The sequence below is a fragment of the Meleagris gallopavo genome, chromosome 3 (assembly GCF_905368555.1).
Source record: "Meleagris gallopavo chromosome 3, MGAL_WU_HG_1.1, whole genome shotgun sequence".
Lineage (NCBI taxonomy): Eukaryota > Metazoa > Chordata > Aves > Galliformes > Phasianidae > Meleagris > Meleagris gallopavo.
In genome coordinates, this window is record NC_139406.1 from 78,331,722 (window position 1) to 78,352,688 (window position 20,967).

Genomic DNA, 20,967 nt, shown 5'->3' on the forward strand with positions numbered 1-20,967 from the left:
AATAGCAGTAATCTTTTACTGTTCTTCTTGAGGGTAGATTTTGAAGTTCCCTTTTGGCTACAAATTATATCATATTCCATATAGAATTGAATAAAATATTACCCAGCAGTTTAGTTCAAAATTGATTTTTGCTTAAAAAGCTAGCACTTTTTGCAGTGTCTTTCTTCCAGAATGTAACATAAGACTTCAAATCAATTCAGACTTCTTACTCTTGAAAGGGTAGTAACAAAATGCTATAAATAAAATCTCTGAAAATCATCTTTTGACGTTACTCACATCATGAAAACAAGATAGTTTGAACTTGGCCTTTTTCTGTGAACAGTGGTGACACAGTTCCTTTTAAATGAATGAACAATTATATAAAAAGAACTATGATCTCTTCACTAGTCCAGAATTGTCTATTTTGGAACAATAGAAAAAGAAGCTTCCAGTGAAATTACCAGCAAGGAAATTAAATGGATTAGGAGATTTTTGGGTTAACATTGCTCTACCCAAGCCTATCATAAGCTCTAAAACAGTATTTAGAACTTTTTCTTCTCAAACCCAAGACACAAAATTGAGATCTCCATACAATTATAAAGATCAAACATCAGAGATTTTTATTTCATAAATCCTTGCAATGTAAATTAATATGCCAACCAAATTCAGATATGAACGTTTGCCTACACATTAACTTATTTTTAAAGAGACTACACAATTACTTTTTCACTGTCACTTTTATTTAATGTTTAACTCTCAGGACTGCAAAATCAAGAAGCAGTCTTCAACAGTCACCTTGTTTTCACATAAGAATATCAAACTCTTACCTTGATACACAATATGAAATCCTTGCTTGTTCTGTGAGTAATCACTGTGAAAATATAAGCTAGTTTCATGAGTTGTGCTGAACAGAGAGGCTGGTAGCTGAGGGCCACTTAGTCTCCCAATAACATTACTAGTTTCTGTAGATCCACTTCTGACTTCTAAGTAATCATGTATGGTTTCCGTTGAGAAATTTACAAATTGTAAATGGACACCTGAAAAATACGTCAGAAAATAGAAGCTACTGATTTCAATACCAGTGAAGGGAAATAAAGTATGTATATTTTAGACAGATAATATCAGAAAACAATGTGACCAGTGGAAATGCATGTTATGCTCTCAGGTGTAGTTCATGGGATTCAGTGTGAGGCATCCTTTTTTCTCAAACCTTACTAATCCTGAGATGTTAAGAAGGTAATGCAAACCTGATCTAGGGCATTGAACTATAAGATAATTATATTCTTCTTTTGGAATACTAAGCTGTTTATTAATGAAGAACACGTGAATGACAACTCAGTCATTGGTCTCAGCCAATACATGAGGGCAAAATCCTTTTTCACAAGCATAAATTTTCCTTGATAACAAGGTTACCCACCTAGCTAAACAAGAGAAGCCAGTTGATTTAAACAATTTGGATTTCAGCAAAACTTTTGATACTGTTTTCACAGTATCCTTCTGGACAAAACAGAGCTAGAAAAATACATAATATGATGGGTGAATATAATACATAATATGAATATGAATATAATACATAATATGATCAGGCTCAAAGGGTTATGATAAATGTGGTTACGTCAGGCCGGCTGTCAGTCACTAATGACGTTCCACAGGTCTCCATTCAGGGTCCCATTCTTTTCTATTTTATTATAAATGAACTGGAAGCAGTACTCAAATGTGTACTAAATATGCTCGCAGACATTATAAAATTAGTAGGAGCTATTGAATCCCATGGTGGTAGAGAGGCATTGCTAAGAGCTATTGACAAGTTAGAGGGCTGAGCAACCATCAATTACATGAAATTTAACAAAAGAAAGTACCAGATTCTGCACCTCGGGTGGGGCAACCTTAGGTATATGTATAGATGGGGAAAGTGAAGCTTGAGAACAGCCAAATGGAAAGAGATCTGGTTGATGGCAAGTTGAATCTGAGTCAACAGTATATCCTGGAAACTAAAAGGGCCAATTGTACCTTGTGGCACATTAAACATGGCACTGTTAGTGGGTTGAAGGAAAGGATTGTCCTGCTTTGCTCTGCACTGATGCAGCCTCAATTTAAGTGCTGCGTGCACTTTCAATCATTATAATATAAGAAGGATGTAGAAAGACTGGAGAGCATCCAAAGGAGGGAAACAAAGATGATGAAGGATTTAGGGTGGAAGACGTACGAGATCACTTTATTTGTTCAGATTAGAGAAGATGAGGCAGGAGAGGTCTCATGATGGCCTATAACATCCTCACAAGGGGAGCGGAGGTGCAGGTGCTGATTTCTCTAGTGACAGCAAGAGGACCTGAGAGAACAGTGTGGATCTGTGTCAGGAAGGGTCAGGTTGGGCATTAGGAAAAGGTTCTTCGCCAGATGGTGGTCTGGCACTGGAACAGGCTCCCCAGGGCAGTGTTCACAGTACGAACCTGCTGGAATTCAATAAGAGTTTGGACAGTGCTCTTTCAAAAACTTTTTGTGGCCTTGTGTGGAGTGAGGAGTTGGACTTGATAATTCTTGTATGTTCCTTCTAATTTGAGATCTGTGATTCAATAATTATATAAATAGAACAAATTTCAATTCTGAGTGTTGATTGTATTCCATTTAGTTTTCAAAACTTATTTTTTTTAAATAGTTAGGATTTTTTTTAGAACTCTTTCCTGCTTTTAATTACACAAAACAGTATTTGTTTCTATTAAAAGAAAAAATGTTTTTTTGTGTGTATATGTATGGGTGTGACATATGAAGTGCCTGAATTCTACCCATGAGACATTTGCATTTTAATGGTATATAAACTGATCTCTCACTTTACAGAGAAGAAAATATTTCATTTATATACATATATATTATGAGACACAGTAAATATTATGAATACAATTCAGATTACATATATTATTTTATGGTCTCAAATGTGTAAACGAGTAGTTATAAAGCTCTTTAAGCACTTTGTGGTTTATACATATTTCTAAATAAAATACAGCAAAATGGTGCTAGTGTTTTGTCTGAAGTTAATGCAACTATAGGATGATAACATGGTACTTTCCTTAGGAAAATGACTGAGCTCCACTGGTGTTTCTGACAAAGACAAGCAACATGATTTCATATATCACTGAAAGAAAATCATATAATGTCAAATTAATTATTGAAAACTCATGAATAATTTAGTAACTCCTGAACAGTAATAGCTAGTGTTTGTCATTGTCTTTTAGAGCTTTCTTCCCTGATGCCACGGAAAGCCTATGAACAATATATTATATGCTACAGAAAAAAGGCTTGTTTGTAATTAAATTAACATTACCATAATAATTTCTGTCCTTCTTTCCAAGAAGATAGTCTATATGCACTAAGAAAATTTCTGCTTAAAAATGTAATTATTTGATTTTGCCAACCGTCCAAAACCTTACGAATTCTCTTTACTATATAGAGAATCCAGGAGACCTTATAGCATTCTTCCAGTAATTGAAGGGGGCCTACAGGAAAGCTGGGGAGGGGGTTTTTATAAGGGCATGTAGTGACAGGAAGAGGAGTTTTTAAATGGAAGAGGGTAGATTTAGACTAGATATTTATTAGGAGGAAATTCTTTACTGTGAGTGTGGTGACACACTGGAACAGGTTGTCCAGTGAGGTTGTCGATGCCCCCTTCCTGGAAGCATTCAAGGCCAGGCTGGATGGGGCTTTGAGCAACCTGGTCTAGAGGGAAGTGCCCCTGCCTATAGAAGTGGGATTGGAACTAGATGATCTTAAAGACCCCTTCCAACTCAAACCATTCTATGATTCTATGATTCTGTGATATCCAAATCTTGCTATTTCTCTATCCATATTTATAGACCTAGTATTTTATTGAATCCTTCAACAAAACTTGTCCAAAGATTAAGCTGCCATTGCTTAATAACACCAAACTCATGCTATGTTTGACATTTTCTTCTATTTCACTCACTATGATACAGGGAAGTTTTAAAATTTTGCCTATCAATCCGCTCTGTATGTTTTTGTCTTTTTCTGCAAATTCCTGAAATTCCCAAATATTAATCTATTGCTTGACTCCATTTGTCACACACATTTATTTATTTATTAACAGTTTTTGTTTTTTTTTTTTGAGGCTTGAATGACTATTTAATATAAATGTAAATTTCTCCAAAAGTAATGTCTCCTATTTATTTCTATGAAAACTACCACAGATACAAAGAGCAAAATAACACAATTTGATAGAGAAAATTCTCTGTTACAAAACATTATTTTTCAACATAGTCACAACCCTTATATATGTATTTCCCAAGGAATGAACAAGAGCCTCCGTTCTGTATTCGTGAAAATTTGCACTAGCAGAGGTGACCCACAGTTGCTGACACCACTGCTGAAAACCACCACCCAACACCTCACTGTGCTGACATCCACTGTTTAGTGTCCATAAATGTTCAGCAAGGGTTGATGAAGGTTAGTGGGTGCAATTTTTTTCCACATGGAGGAATTCAATTCCACACCTTTGCTTCAAACACACATCCATATCAAATCAAATGTCTTTTTGTTAGACTGCCCTCCACTGTCATCTGTTGCACAGCAACAAAATGTAACACAGTATATTACCAGCTCTGATGTCATGGGACAACATAATAAAATAGGAGACATTACTTTTGGAACAGCCCTTATATAAAATCCAAGGACAAATCTCAAAAAAAAAAAAAAAAAAGTGTGTAAGCAACCTTATAAGTTTTTTGCAAATAAACAGTCATTAGTTTAGAACACTGGTTAACACGAAGAGAAAAAGCTTATAATTCATGACCCAGCATTTGGATGAGGACAAAGGAACAAGCTGCCCATAGAAGTTATGAATGCTCCATGCCTGGAAATGTTCAAGACCAGGATGGACTGGTTCCTGGTTAACCTCATCTAGTGGGCAGCAGTCTTTCCAAAGGCAGAGGAGTTGGTTTGGTTCCTTCTAAACGAAGCCATTCTGTATTTTATCCTATAACTACTAATTGGGAAATAGTTTCATTACAAGAATTTAAAAAAAGAAATCTTATGGAAAGTTCCTATAATGGTGTTTTTGAGTCTTCCCTTTTACAGCTCAGAAGAGTTAGATGGATGTGTCTCATCTGGGCTATATAACCAGAGCTCAACTAAAACCCAATTTAACCATCACTTTTTCAATTTCTTTTTTTTGTTCATTTTTACAGTAAAAAGTTATTTGACTTTAAATTTAATATGAGTGTTATTTGTCTTCTATCTAATATACAAAAATAGTAAATATGTCAAGCTCATTTCAATTCGTGCACTTTTCATTTTCTTCTAGTAAAGGGAACATCTGTTTTCCTATGCATGAACTTGAAAACAGGGACTATTAAATAAAATAAATAAAATAAATTCAGTGACTATGTTGCAGTTAAGAAAAACTGATCTTGGTGGAGCTAAACTTACTTATTTCAGCCAAGGAAAAAAAAGAACTGATTAAGTGAATTTTCTTCTTGGTAGAAGTGAAATTAAATAATATAGAACAACAGTGTATAGTTTAAATGAGTCAAATTTGAGTTGCTGGATAAGAAGTGAGAAATGGAAGCACTAATCTGAGAGAATGCAAGCAAACAAATAGGATTGGAGGAAGGTGTCAGTATTGGAAAAGAGGCAGGATAGCAACAAAGCAAGGCAAGAAGTAGAAAGGAATATATTTGGCACAAAAAAAATCAAAAACAACAACAAACAAACACACAACAACAACAACAACAAAACAGTTTTCATACACACTTGAATGTACCATCTTATGATAGAATCTGAAATAGAATTAATTCCAGAATTTTAGGTTTGCTTTCTTTATTATAACAATGTTTGAAAATATCTGGTAGAGAACTCTATTTAGTCTACACAGCTTGCCCTGTGGTTTTGACTTATGATGATAAATCTACTATTTTATATGTATGTATATATATATATAAATTCAGTAACTAAACTAGCAGACATCTTCAAGTCTTCATGGGACTTGAGGATTGTGGACATCATTATGACTCTTAAAGAAATGCTAGAAGTTGCAAGATCAAGCTCTCTAAAAGTCTGGTAATGGCATAATGGCAGAATAAAGTATCAATGCTATTTGAATGAAATAATAATAATAATAATAATAAAACCACAACAGTTAACTTTAATCTTTCATCTTTTGGATGAAACGTACACATAACAGTTGGATTACAGTTGGATTTGGAAATCCCTACCTCAAGATTATGTATTTCCCACAATAATAGATACTGTTCAGCTAGTGTTATAGAAAGTTTAATAATCTTCATGTTAAACATCTCATGCAGAATAAATGGCTTTCATGAAAATCATAAGTGAATCAAACTCATGGGACTTAAAATTAAAAAGATAACAGAAGTGATTTTAAAAAGAACAGAGGAGTAATCCGAACAGGTGTAGAAAGTATTTGGGGTGACACATTCACTGTTGAAGAGACAAAGTCTGTATCATGAAGAAAAGAATATGACAGAAGATGGTAGTTATCAAATGGAAAACATTGAGAAACATATGAAAAAACAGAATGCCATTCAACCAACTTATAAAGAAGAAGTACAAGAAGTACATATGCTCCTACACAACTACCAGAAATGTGAAAACTTAGATGGATCGACTTTATTGGCTAGCAAAATTTTGCAATAGTAGATATATAAGAGCCACACAAAGATTTTTAGAAGGTTGGACATTATGATTGAAAAACTTTTATTGTCTATGCGAAATCATGCTGAAAGAAGTCCCTGGTGACAAAAAAAAAAAAAGGCTGAAGATGCATAAGTTGAAGACATAAAAGAGGACCTAGGCAATGACAACTGCATGTTCACTGCAGCCCATGGAAAGGTTATAGAGAGAAGCTATGGACTAAGATTATGTCTAACTGGAACCAATTTCCAATCACATAAAAGACAAAAGGAACATGGGAGTAACCAACCTGGATTTACTAACAGAAAATTACATATGATCAGCACTGACTTCCTTCTATGTTTAAATTACTGTCTATATTGACAAAAGCAAAGAGTGAATATAATACTCTCTATCTTCTATAACATTCTCATCTAGATGAAAATATGTAAACTTGATGAATGGACAGGAAGTGGGTTAAGAAAAAGCTCAACTTTGAGACTACAGTTAGTAATTGTTTGATATCCAGTTGGTAGCCAGCAACATAAACGGTATTCCATGGGTTCTGAGACTAAATTATTTGATGTCTCCCTGAGAGAACTGGATTAAGAGAAATCATCCTGAACAAATCTGTGGAAGATACTAAACATTGGATTATGGTTGATATACCAACAGTTTGTGTTCAAGAGAAAAGTGAAAAAAAAACTGGAGAACTAGGTCAACAATCATTAAAAAAGCTTAAAGGTTTGCACAAGTTAAAAAGTTCTGCACTTGGAGCAGTTCTGCATATGGGGAATCTTGTTTGTACGGTTTGGGAATGGACTGAATGAGCAGCAGCCTTGCTGAGAAGAATATGCCAATCAGAGCAGATTTGATGTAGCATTACTGACACTTTCGCTTTCAGTGGGAGGCTTCTAGAGGTCCCTTCCAAGGATATTTTCTGTTCTGCTCCTATATTCAGCAGGGACATGCAAAAAAAGCCGAATGAACTCAAATGTAGCTTTTTCTTCTCCTAAAGTGATACTGACTTCATTTAAAATATTTGGGATATTTTTATTGGATTTATGGACTCACAAAGAAAAAAACAAATATGTTTAGTTAAAAAACTGTGTTTAATTCCAATTAAACAATAGTATCTTTATTATAAAATTGCAGTGTATTTTAAATGAAAAACAAAGAACTTTCTAGGTTCTTAATTCTTAGTCTTTCTTTCAAGGTTCTGATTAATTCTTTAAATAAATTCAAAATTCTCTTTTTTTTTCCAGGATAAACATTCATAATGTCTTAAAACATATACTGTGTTTTGAATCTATAAACGATTCTAAACCAAAACCAACTTGGCTCATGAGCAAACACATACCAAAACCAATTGGCAACTTTATTGTCCATGTGCAATCCAAACTACTAGGATAGTTGCCAGGAAACCCAGGGCTCAGGATCACTCCACTGAAGTCTGACATGCCACCACCACATTGTGCTGCCAAAAAAAAAAAGAAAAAAAAAAAGAAAAAAAAAAAAAAGACCTAAGACATTATTCATAAAAGTATGGTAAATAATATAAATAATAATAAATAATATAATATCAAGGTTTATATTTCAAAGGATACATAAACGTTCCTATACCACTAAATACATATTATAAAGTAATTTACAAGTGGGTACGTAAAAATATATATTTGTCTTTATCTGAATTGACTAGGTTTTAATTTGAGGGACACATGCACTTGAAAAGAGGAGAGGCATTCACTCTGACCACTTTGTTTATAATTTAATAACAATTTAATGATGGTTTTCATTATCTCATTTCATGAGATATGTTGCATCTTGCTTTCTATACACTAAAGATTATAAAAATGAATAAATTTTATTATTAGGTAACCCAAACAAAATGTCTTCTATTCAGTGATAAAGAATGCAAAAAGAGCTTTATATGTGACATATTTATTTATCAACTAAAGAGAATATACTGTTGCGTGTCAGATACTTTCTCTAGCTTTCTGGCAGGCTTCCAGAGCTTCTCCAACAATATTAAAATAGTCTTCTATATAGGTTGATTTGAACCACAGTGTATCTTGTTAAATAGGGCACACGCCTCATGGTGCATTCATCAGAGATGACAATGTAATGCTGTTTTTATTTTAGCATTTTCTGTAGTACTCTACTATGGAAATGATTCATAAATAAATGAATTATGTTTGTAAGGATTTCTGGAGGTCTCACAACTAACACAGGAAACAGTGACTGGTGTGTATGTCATTCTTTCTTCTTCTGACTGGGCATTCCAGAGATGTTCTGCCAAAATCTGCAGTATACTGAAAAAATCTTCATTTCAGTCTGGCCTTTTGCACTTTAAAATAAGTTCACTCACTTTTCCTTTTTTTTTTTTTTCTTTTTTTTTTTTCTTTTTTTTCACTTCTACATATCTCTAGATTTTTCATTCTGACATGTTTAAGAAGTTTTATTTATGATGAACATACCTAAGCATATTGGAATTGGGTAGTTCCATCTTCTTACTGGTCCAGGCATACAAGTGATATGTGAATGTCCCTAAAATGACACAACATTTGCTAATTTGCATAGTAAAGAGTATACAACATGTGCTACATGATTACTATTCCAATAAAACAAATTAATAATTAAAAAAAAAACGTCAGAATATATTTTAAAAAGTAGAAAATGTAGACTGTACACTGAATTTTATCAAACTTTCAAGACAACAGAGCAGAATCTAATCTTAACCCAGGGACAGTTAGCCAATCAGAAAATTGCTTTTATTCCCTTAATATTGTTTCTAGCAGTCTCCAGATTAATTTCAAAACACCAGCCTTAGTTTAATTCAAGGTTTTAGAAAATAAAGATCTCACTGAAACAATGTATGCATACAACTGATCTGCATAATTTGTGGAATATGAAAAAAAATACTAACTATACACGGTAGATACAATCAGGTTAACATTTTAAATTTATAATGAATGATTCTGTGACTTTGTATTCTAAATTTAGTATTTACCTTCAACTCTGACATAGCTTAAGTATCCGAAAACTCAGATATTTAAGGAAAGCCTTCACATCAGAATGTCTCTTTGCAACAGAGTAGATGTTATGATTTCAAGGCAATCTGTTACAGACTTGGTAAAAAATTCACCAGAGTAAACCACTACATTTACTGTTCATCAGCTTCATGTAACTGTGATTGTATTCCCGGGACAGCAAATTAAAATGAAAATTCCTTGGAGAAAACTGTAATTGGGATTTCTTGAAAAACCACACAGTGCACACAAAAAGATGATTCAGCAGGAAAAATAAAAAATAATTTAAAAAAATCAGTAACATTTTATCTTGTCTCCTTAGTATTCATATGAAAAAAAAAAGTTGTTAATTTTAATGTTAAATCTTCCTATCAGTTCAGAGTCTGTAACATATGAGGGAACCAAGTATCTGTAAAACATCCAGAGTAACTACAAATAGTTTATTTATTACTGTGCAAACCATTCACTTCCTCTCCTAGAATAAAAATGAACACACTTTCTCTACAGGTAGAAGTAGGCATATCTGCTCATTTGTAGAATAAGTAAATAAATGAACAAAGTCCCACTCTACATGACAGAAAAACATTATGGAAGGAGGAATATTTTCTTATGTGTTTGTGCAGTCTATGCTCCAGTGTATTTCCTTTATTTCAGGAATGTAGTATTGATTGTCTTCTCACATGTTTGTATTGAAGTCTGGAAACAAAACAAGGACGCAAAACAAAACCAACCAAACAAAACCAAACAAGCAAACAAAAAAATTGACATTTCCCAAGAATTACTTGCTACAATGAAGAAACAAAAGAATTAGATTCCAATGATCACTTTCACTGCTTCATTTTCTTTTTCCTATTGTCTACTTTTTATATTGTCCATCAAGTAATTTAACTTAATTTGCAAAAGCTTCAGAGCTCAGCTATAAATACAAAACACACCATCAGTAATAGACAAGCTATAATCACTAATGAAGAAGAAACACAGAACCACAGACTCTTGACAGAAAATTTGAAGGTTGTAAATTTAGATTTTATAGAAATATATGTAAGTTTTTCAAATTAATCATGTAATCAATGTTCAGTATCCACTTGACAGATGTAACAATTATCACACTGAAGAACAAAAAAAATTGGAATCTTAGCTCACCTGAAGGGAATAACCCTGGTCACACTGAAAAGAAACCACATCTCCAACCATGTATCTGTCTCCAATTTTGATCCCATTGCTTGGTGTCTGTGGTTCAGGACAAGAGTCCAAACCTATAGCTGTGAAAAATTGGGAAGTTCAGACATTTAAAGTACGTAGAATCTGATAATAGATTCACATTGAACTTCTTTGGCACAGCATACTGATATCTGAGGAAGTGCTTGTATGCCAGCAGTCTGTATGAGTACCCAAATAGACTAATATTTTGGAAAAACTCTCATAAAAGGAGGAAAACTGCTTTATTTCCAAGCAAAGGAAAGAGAAAGAAATATTATCCAAAGATTAGCAGTCGAAATGCAAAACCTCCTCTGAATTTCTCCTCTTTACTGGTTCACTCATTCCTACCGCCACTCTCAGAACTGACCATAGCCTACCTAAAGGAAACTGGGAGCACACCTACTTTCCTTTCCCAGCATCTATTCCAGAGAACACTGAGCAATACTACACTGAGTGCAATATTGTAGATTGAAGATTACATCATATTTTTAATTAATTTTAAACAAAATAATTGAATGTTATGGGAATCATGCATAAAACAATGAAAGAAACTCAATTGATCTCAAAGAAGCTACCTATATTCTTAGAGAATAATTACCAAATTAATAAAATTTCACCTTAAGATATATAGAGGCATAGAATGCATAAACTCTATGGTAGGATATGTTTTATATAATAAAAATCTGGCATAGAAGTGAAAACAGTAGAAAAACAATTATTGATGGGATCACCATTAAGTTTTAGAATATGATTATCTACGACAAAAGGAACTGAAAGATACACATATTTCCCCTCAAATTTGTGTATCCTTGAATATGTGGAATAAATTTGGAAGTAGGCAATGCACTGAAAAAAATATTTACAGCCAACTCACTTGCCAATTGCTTACCATTTAACTTTGATGAGATATTCACTAAGAACTACTCATATTGACTTCCATCAATGTTGGTTCCAATGAAACAGAATAATCACGTGAAGTACTGTCATTAAAATGTGATCATTACTTTTTTATTTACTTTTTCTAAAAAATAATCCAGACTTTCATGGCAGGAAGCTTTGCCAGAGATGAGCAGAGGAGAGTGGCTTTGCAAGTTAATGAATTATGTTCTGATTGTGCATTTATGTTGAAATTTCAGTATAAAGATAAGAATTTTATATTGCTAGCTCTCAAATCCTGAGAAAAATCCTGACAAAGCTGACTCTCTAGTACAGAAATCTGCAAGAGACAAAAGTCTAAATACGCTATGTCATACACAAAATACACTGTCATCTTCCTTCCTAGCAGTGATGGGTCCTCAACTAAATTTCCTTTATCAAATTAATAATTCAGCCCAATACAAAATTCTACACATTATGTGAAAGAAAATTAGTTTGAAAACAGAACAAAGGAAAACATAAAGCATTCTTCAATCTACAGCTAATAGAGGCTGTGTCTTCCCTAGCTAATAACAGGGAGCAATAGCCAGGATATATGGAGTGAAACAGCTAGTGCCTAGAAGTCAAGATCCACATTAACTGCAAAATTTTTATCAGCTTCTCATAGTCCGGTCATTTGCTCATTGTCCATTACTGGTTTAAGGCATTAGCTGAGATCACAGAATCACAGAATGGCCTGGGTTGAAAAGGACCACAAAGATCATAGAGTTTCAACCCCCCTGATGTGGGTAGGGTTGCCAACCACTAGACCAGGCTGCCCAGAGCCACATCCAGCCTGGGCTTGAATGCCTCCAAGGATGGGGCATCCACAACTTCTCTGGGTAACCTGCTCCAGTGCGTCACCATCCTCTGAGTGAAAAACTTCCTCCTAATATCCAACCTAAATCTACCACGTCTGAGTTTAAAACCATTCCTCCTTGTCCTATCACTATCCACCCATGTAAATAGTCATTCTTCTTCCTGATTATACATTCCCTTCAAGTACTGGAAGGCCACAATGAATATATTGTGTGTCTCTATTTTAAATTTCAAAACAATCTTGATAATATTTTCTACTTTTTTAATTGGTTTATGGTGCATTTTACAGATTTTATGAAGTTTTTGTGGTCAATTAGTTCTATTTCATACTTGACAGACCACAGACTCACTTCAGTAGTAATCACATGTGCACAATAATTTTTTTTAACAGCTTATCTTTACAAAATATATCGCATACCACAGAAAATTTTAATTCAGTTTACTCTGTCAGCAATTCAATATTTTTTACAATAATACTACCCTTACATTTATTTCTAACAAAGATTACAGCTTTAAACATTGTTTTGAGATTTCCTCACTCCATCCCAAATTCTGCATTATTTTCTTAATTGCATATCTCTATCACTTGTACATGAAACATTAATTTCTTATTAGTCTTGACAGGTCACTGAGCTACTGGCTACCAGGTATCTACTGAGAGACGTCAATATTCTTCCCTAAATCACAATTTTTCAGCTTTTATTTACTCACTCACAGAGTACATCTTGCATGTGTACACAAACTCTCTCATACAAACTGTATAAATTCATGCACAAACCTATTAAACTTACATATATTGTCTTTGGCATGGAACAACACTTGTAGCAGTATACTGTGAATGCTTGCTTTATTTAGGGATGAGGGCTGCCTATCAGTAGTACACTACATACTTCAGTTTTTTGGACAGTGTGAATACACAGAGGCATTCTCACTTTCATTGGATTCAGATTCGTATTACTTTGTTTTCCTAACTTCCTATGTTTTTTCCTACCAAGGTTGTAAGAAACTGAGACAGTATCTGTATTTTAAGGAAACAGAAGGATAAATATAACCTATGATGAATGTTTAGACATGGAGAAATTAGCATTTTTGCAAGGCTGTGTACTCCGACAGACTAATCAGATCAGAGCATAGGATCTGTATACTGTAAAACTGACAAGAATTAACTATGAAACAATTATGCAAATCAGACTGCAGAGCAAATATGAGCAGAGGGAATTGCGTAGCCTGGTAAAAATAAAATTCTAACAAAACATCAATGACTGTCAGAATGCCAGCTAGTCAGATCAGGCAATCTCTTTCAGATAGCAAGTATGTCTATAATTGCAGTCTTTTCAGAAATAATAAAAACATTTGAAATTATTCTCCTGATTTATTATATATTTAAATGACATTATATGTAGTGAATATTTTATTGTATTGGTCATGATATCCAGATTCTGATAGCAGTAGGATCTGCAGGAACAGCTGCTGTGAAGAGGGGTTAGGGGCTGCCCTGGGCCAGACACAGTTGGTTCCAAAGGGCTCCACTGCTGAGCCTAGCAGAGAAGCTTGTGGGGTCTGCACTTATTCCTGTTGTATGCTTTGAGAAAGTGAAAAAGAAAGGTGGAAACAATATGAACAAAGCATCCCAGTCCCTGCAGTTTCAGATTTTACCCATGTAATTAAATGAGAATCCTACCAATGGAATTGAAGCAACTGTATGAGGCTCATGATGTGCAATAAGATGGAATGTTCTTTCATACCACTTAGATCTGGAACTGAAAAGCACTCTTAATTAATTGAACATCTCTGCATTACCTGTATACTCAAGATGAAATCCAGCAGCAGATACGCTGATATCAGACTGAAAATTTAGGTACAGATTATTTGATGTACTGTTTAGAAGTGGAGGTATAGTTGTTCCTGAAAAGAGAAAGAAAAATATTACTGAAATGCAGAAAAATTAACTACATGAAGAAATGTGTGTGTGTGTATAAAAAGACAAAGAGTGAAGGGAAAGGAGAAGATGAGAGAAAGGGAAAGGTTACAAAACCAATTCTATCATATTTTGTCATAGAATCATAAAATCATGGAATAGTTTATGTGGGAAGAGACACTTAAATACCATAGAATCATAGAATAGCTTGGGTTGGAAGCAACCTCAAAAATTATCTAGTTCCAAACCCGCTGCCATGGGCAGGTTTGCCAAAATCATCTAGTCCAACTCCCTGTGCTTTGGCCTGGACATCTTTCATTAGATCAGGTTGCTCTAAGCACTGTCATCACGCACGGTTGTCAAATATCTTTATTGAAAGTTTTAATGCATTTTCAGTGCACCACATTATCAGAGACATGAGCCATAGGCATCCTGGGAAGAAGGGTCTAATACGAATTTGTATCACCCTCTTTTATCAACAGAAGGATTAAACTTGGATTTTCTTGAAAGCAAGAGCAAACTTCCTAACAGGAATAACTTTAAACATTACAGCCAAATATACAAAGCAGCTCTGAACACATTTGGTAAATGTGCTTGATTAGTTATTTGTGTTTTAGCATAAGTTTGTAACAAGAAACTCAGAATGACAAGACAAAAAAAAATCATCTATAATGCCGTTTCATACATGTGAATGAAGTAGAATAAAGAAAAATTTAAAAGAGCAAACAGAACTGTCTCATTTATCTAAAATAGAGATAAAGAATGCATCCTTCAATCAAGTATAATTTCAGGAGATATCTACTTTAGAGGTCAGTATTTCTGATGCCTGCTATAAAAGTGAACAAATGAGATTAATATTCATAAAGATCATCCTATAGCTTGGGAGCCTCTGAATATTATTTCACTCCTAAAATTTTCAAATTTTCAGCCTTATGAAAGTCTACTAGAATGATGACTATAATAACAAAAAAACTACCAGTTGTTAATTATAGAAGTAGCAAATGCAGAAAAAAAGAAATAGAAAAAAGCAGTGTTTACAATGCATGCTGAATTTGTGAAATACTTATTTTAAAATCTTCTGTCACCTGAATAACTTCCAAGCCTTGGAGCATTGTTGTCAGCTCCATCATAGAAGTCTAAAGAATCCCAGTTGTGCTCTGTAGCAAAACTCACCACTTGCACCTACAAAAAAAAAAACAAAAAAAAGTAAAAAATACACTGTAGACCAGACCACACCATATTAGAATAGAATAGAATAGAATAGAATAGAATAGAATAGAATAGAATAGAATACTCAGGAGTTCTGTTGCTTTCAATCATGAAAAGTTTGTTCCTTAGTGTTATTGTAAAGATAATGAAAGACATCATTAAGTGAATACAATTGCATTATAACAATTCAGTTGGATTTAATTGCCAATTCAGACTCGTAAGTTCTGTGACCCTTAGTGACAACCACATATTATCACTGACAAGAGTTACACAGCAATCTGGACACAGAATATTCTAATACCCAGACTACTTGAAGGACACTGAGGGGAAAATATACACTATGGCCAATTACTTCAGCTTCTTTGTGATTCTTTCTAGTTTAAACAGAATTAAAAACAATCTCATAATGAAGTAATTTGCATTTTCAATTCTTCCTCCATATGAAAGCAGCCTCTTGTGTTTGGCTACTATCATCTGTGACTTATTTCCTGGGAAAAAGTAATCAGTAACATGCTGTAAGGCAGAATTTCCACTTCGTTCCATCCAAGATTATAACATCCTCCCACTTGTTCAAGAGGGAGCATGAAAACACTCACTACAAAATAAAGAAATTGCAGGTTCCAGTTCCTGTTCTAGAGGGGAGAGAGTGAGGAATTTTTATTTATTTATTTATTTTTACGTGAAATAACTTTAATGAAAACCAAATCAAGAGTGACAGAAACAGGAATAAAACTCAAGACATTCTACAGGATGAGTACCTTAACCACTATGCCAGAGAATTATTCTTGCTTTTCTTCTGTCTTCCTTTTTCTTCCTTAACTATTCTCCAAAGTGGAGTAGCTTCAACAACAGACATAAGCATAGTTCCAGTGCAACTAGGTAATCATTTATCTAGGTGGAATATGTGACTCAAACTTTTTAGCCGAAAGGAATGTTGAGGTTATCTAGCTGTTTCTCCAGAGCTTTAAACACTCTGCATTATATAGGCATTGGTCAGATACTACAGCCAAAGCAGGGTTGATTGATTGATTGATTGATTGATTTTAGAGTGAAATGGAGGAGAAGCCCTGACTCCTTTGTAAATACTTGAAGAAGCTCCGGATGGGGCTTAAAGTTATCTAGTCCATGTCCGTTGAAATGAACAAGGACATCCACAGCTACATCAAGTTGCTCAGAGCCTTATCCAGCCTCACCTTGAATATCTCCAACCACCAGTGTGAAACCACCACATTTCTGAAATACCTGTTCCAGTGTCTCACTACTTCTACTGTAAAATGACTTCTTCCTTATATCCAACTTAAATTTCCCTTCCTTTAGTTTGAAATCATTTCCCCTTGTTCTGTCACAACAGACCCTGCTAGAGAGTTAGTTCTTTTTATAGTTTCCTTTTAGATACTGATAGGCTGCTATCAGATCAACTCTAAAGCCTTCTCCAGGCTGAACAGCTTCAACTCTCTCAGCCTGTCCTTGTAGGAGAGCTGTTCCATCCCTTGACTCATTTTGGTGGCTCTCCTCTGGATTCGTTCCAACAGATCCACATCTCTCCTGTACTCAGGACTTCACATCTGGACACAGTACTCCAGATGAGGTCTGACCAGTCCACAGTAGACAGGCAGGGTCACCTCTCTTGTCTTGCTGACAGTGCTGCTTTTGATGCAGCCAAGGATACATCTGACTTTCTGGGCTGCGAGAGCACAGTGCTGGCTCATGTTCAGTTTGCCATCCACTGGTATCCCCAGGTCCTTTTTGGCAGGACTGTGCTCTATCCTTACATCTTCCAGCTTGTTTGTTGTGACTCTATCAGGAACACACGGAATACAAAGTACAGATACCTAGGAAACCTGCAGACTGAATTTAAATTTATCTCTTATCTTATCTCTATCTTATTTATTTATATATGGTTTTAATGTGCTTGCAGTACCAGATTGATGGTGACTGCCAGTTTTTGTTTTTTATTTTGTTTCTTTTTTTTCCCTCTTTTTTTTTTTTTTTTCTTTTGTATTAGTTATAAAACATGTAATTTAAAACATCTATTTTAGTACAAGTTATGCATGTTATGGACCTAGCCTGCCAGTGTAGCCACTAAATAAAAAAGACATTCCTTCAGGCAGTGAAGTAAGAATCTATACTAACTGTTTTAAATTACCTACTCAAGGTGCCTTTCTGACTTAATTTATAACAACAGCAGATAAAATTATTGATGTTTAAGATACTTAAGTTAGGTGCTTTAAGATTGGTTTTCAACTCTTCCTCTTCCGATTTACCCAAATCTACCTTTAAATCTTTGCTTTTTGATTTGATATTAATGATTTGATTTGATATGAATATACAGATCATCATTTACATCTGGTCACACTGTTTCAAAAAATTCAACAATGTAGTTATTCCCACCTAAATAGTTTAAATACTCTCATACACATTTGCATTATTTTCAAGTTGGGAAAATATCTCTGCTACACTGAGAGATTACTGATCAGGTAGAATGTTCAGATATTTTAAACATCTCCATAAACACAATGCATTATCTAATGTGGGTATTCAAGATCAGTATTCCTTTGCAAGTAGGACAAAACCAGTCACCCAAGTTTTCAAATGTTTCCTTAGGTAGCTGAATTGCAGAACGATAACTATATATGTATATATGATATATATGTGATAATTTTTGCTCTTGCCTATGAAAAAAACCCTAAAATTATTTCAGTGCCATATCTGACGACATTACTGGTTATAAAACTATGCTCAGTTCTCAAATATATCTCAGTAAATATGGTATGAGGACTTCTGACATAAGCTCCATCTTACAGTTCCTATATCATCCGTATTCAGTTCAGGGACTTTCTCAGAACTAGTGTTGAAAATCAGATGAGTCAAAGGATCAAGCCTAAATATCAAGCTTTGCAACTGTCCATGATAACGGAAAGGGTCACATATTCACTAGCTCTTTTTGCAGAAAGACTTGTGAGAATTAAAAAAAATAATAACATTACCAAATGCATCATCACATTACAGCTCTTAAGAAAAAGAATGTCATGCAGGCTAGACACCTAATCTGAAATCAAAGCTAGCAACTTAGTCACCTAATGCATTCTGTGATAAGAGATAAACACTTCAAAAAATTGAGTGCATAAGTCAAGACACGAGATATAATAAGAGACCGGTAAAAACACTCTAAATGATCCACCAAGCATTTAGCATTCATTTCTGTTTGTACAGGATATACTGAAAACAGAATCCTAACTTTGTTAACTATCCTAAACAAGTTGTGTTCAAAATCAGTCTCAAATATGATTTAGTTTTCTAAATATTATAGCTAATAGACACTGGTAGCTTTGAAATTTAATTCATAAACTTTTAAACGTTACCATGTATGAACTTAGGTTGCATTTGTTATACTTCTGTGTTATTCTGTAAAAGAATTTACATTCTTCTTAAATAGTTTTAAATAAAGATACAATTTTTACAATAGCACTAAACTATAAACTCATTCTACTTTGAAATTTTTTCCTGGAGAATATAGGAGAATACAGTAAAAACTCTTTAATTTATTGAAAACCAGACACAATAAATGATCCAAAATGACTTTCTTGTTTTCTTTCCACAACTTTAAATGCAAATTTAGAAATATCTTCTGCTTCAAATGGTCTCCAGTAGGAAACTACACCTTTATTAAAGCCTTACACACAGAAACAAAATAGTTCATTTTATTTTATATTTTTTTTTAATGAAGCAAGGGAAGAAATTGAAAACTTACTATCATGTTTTCATGGTAATTGCTTTGTTAGGAATATGATCAGGTTATAAGTTTTAATACATTTGACAAACTACCTTTCCGATAATGAGATTTCTTGCAATATTTCACTATGTGACTTAATGATATGGATTTTTATCTATGTTCCACGTTCTTAATCCATTTTTCTGTGAAGAAGAATTTTGTCAATTTTTTAAGGGATTCATCGTATATGAGCTTTCATAATAATATATAAAATAACATAGCTTCTAGGACAGCATATATAACCTCCCCAAGAAAAGACCTATTTAAGAAAGATGCATATATTCAATTTTAGGGAGAAAAAAAAAAACAAACAGAAAGCATATATATTTCTTCTGGCTTCTTACTGAATGACCTAATGAAATGATATATTTTGAATTACTGTTGCTTTTTTCTAACTTAAATAATATGGATAAAGCTTTCAAGTTGGCTGTAAATCTTTCATATTTAAGAACTGTATGAATGAAAAGATACAGAATTAGTTCAGTCTTGATAGCCAGAAAGCAATACTTGAATAAATATTCTTTCCATGCTCTTGCACCAGGAAAACCAGTTTTAAATGCAATGACAGACAACAAGAAAGTACTAAATATACATACTTGAATCCCAGCTCCTTCTGGTACTGTGATTTTCCATACACAATTCAGATTGTTGTCATAAGGCTCAGGGTAACCAGGAGACAAAATGGTCCCCTTGCGCTTTGTTAAAATTCCACCACAGGGCACTGAAAAGAAATGAACAAGGCAAGAAAAGAAGTATGAAGAAAAGAAGTGAGAAAAGTTGTTGAAAAAGCTTACACAATATTCAGCATGTCACTGCTGAAAGCATTTCCAAATTTATGCTACATTTAAAATTTTATGTTTGCTCCAGGAAAATAAAGTCTTGAATCTCAAAAATGTTCTTTTAGATGATAAAAAAATATTAAGGAAAATTATGATTCTATCAGTTTTCAGTGTTGCAGAATCAGATTCATATTCTCTTATTTATTTGACCTTTAAGAAAATGAAATCTACTGTACTATTTCCTAGCAATCTTACAAATATAAAGCATTATTGTTAATGCTTAAGGAATAAAGTTTGAACACATATTGCGTTAGTCTAAAAGATATAAATATGTGGTAAGAATATTCTTAACATTGCTACTTTTTTTAAACAATATCACTAGTCCTGATGCGTTGACAATTCTCTGCTACGATGAATTATGCCATTGCAGACTATGTTTCTGTCATATTCGTAAGAAGTGGTTAAATGCCTTTAAGACTGTTCTCATCATATACCTTCACATGGATTAATAAAAGTGTTACATATAATTACACACAATAACAGTTTCCCTTCTGAATATCCAACTTAATTGTATCTTGTCTAGATCATTACATGCTGTAAGAAGGACAAATAAAATTGCAGCTTAATTTAGATATAGATATTGTATTGGTATTCAAAAAGCTGAAGGAAAAGATTGATGAGATGGTTCAACGAAACCGCTAGAAGCTA

The 20,967-nt window shown here is 33.8% G+C and overlaps 1 protein-coding gene across 2 annotated transcripts in view; it reads right to left on the bottom strand.

Moving 5' to 3' along the window:
- The window catches only part of CSMD3 (CUB and Sushi multiple domains 3), a 538,229-nt gene that overhangs the window by 83,880 nt on the left and 433,382 nt on the right, over positions 1-20,967 (bottom strand). For both annotated transcript variants that reach the window (XM_085221591.1, XM_085221590.1), the window contains exons 36-42: positions 20,077-20,201; positions 15,585-15,681; positions 14,382-14,486; positions 10,791-10,909; positions 9,096-9,165; positions 7,979-8,095; positions 807-1,016 (exon numbers count right to left, since the gene is read on the bottom strand). In XM_085221591.1, the coding sequence (XP_085077717.1) occupies positions 807-1,016; positions 7,979-8,095; positions 9,096-9,165; positions 10,791-10,909; positions 14,382-14,486; positions 15,585-15,681; positions 20,077-20,201 (843 nt within the window). The remainder of the gene's footprint in view (positions 1-806; positions 1,017-7,978; positions 8,096-9,095; positions 9,166-10,790; positions 10,910-14,381; positions 14,487-15,584; positions 15,682-20,076; positions 20,202-20,967) is intronic.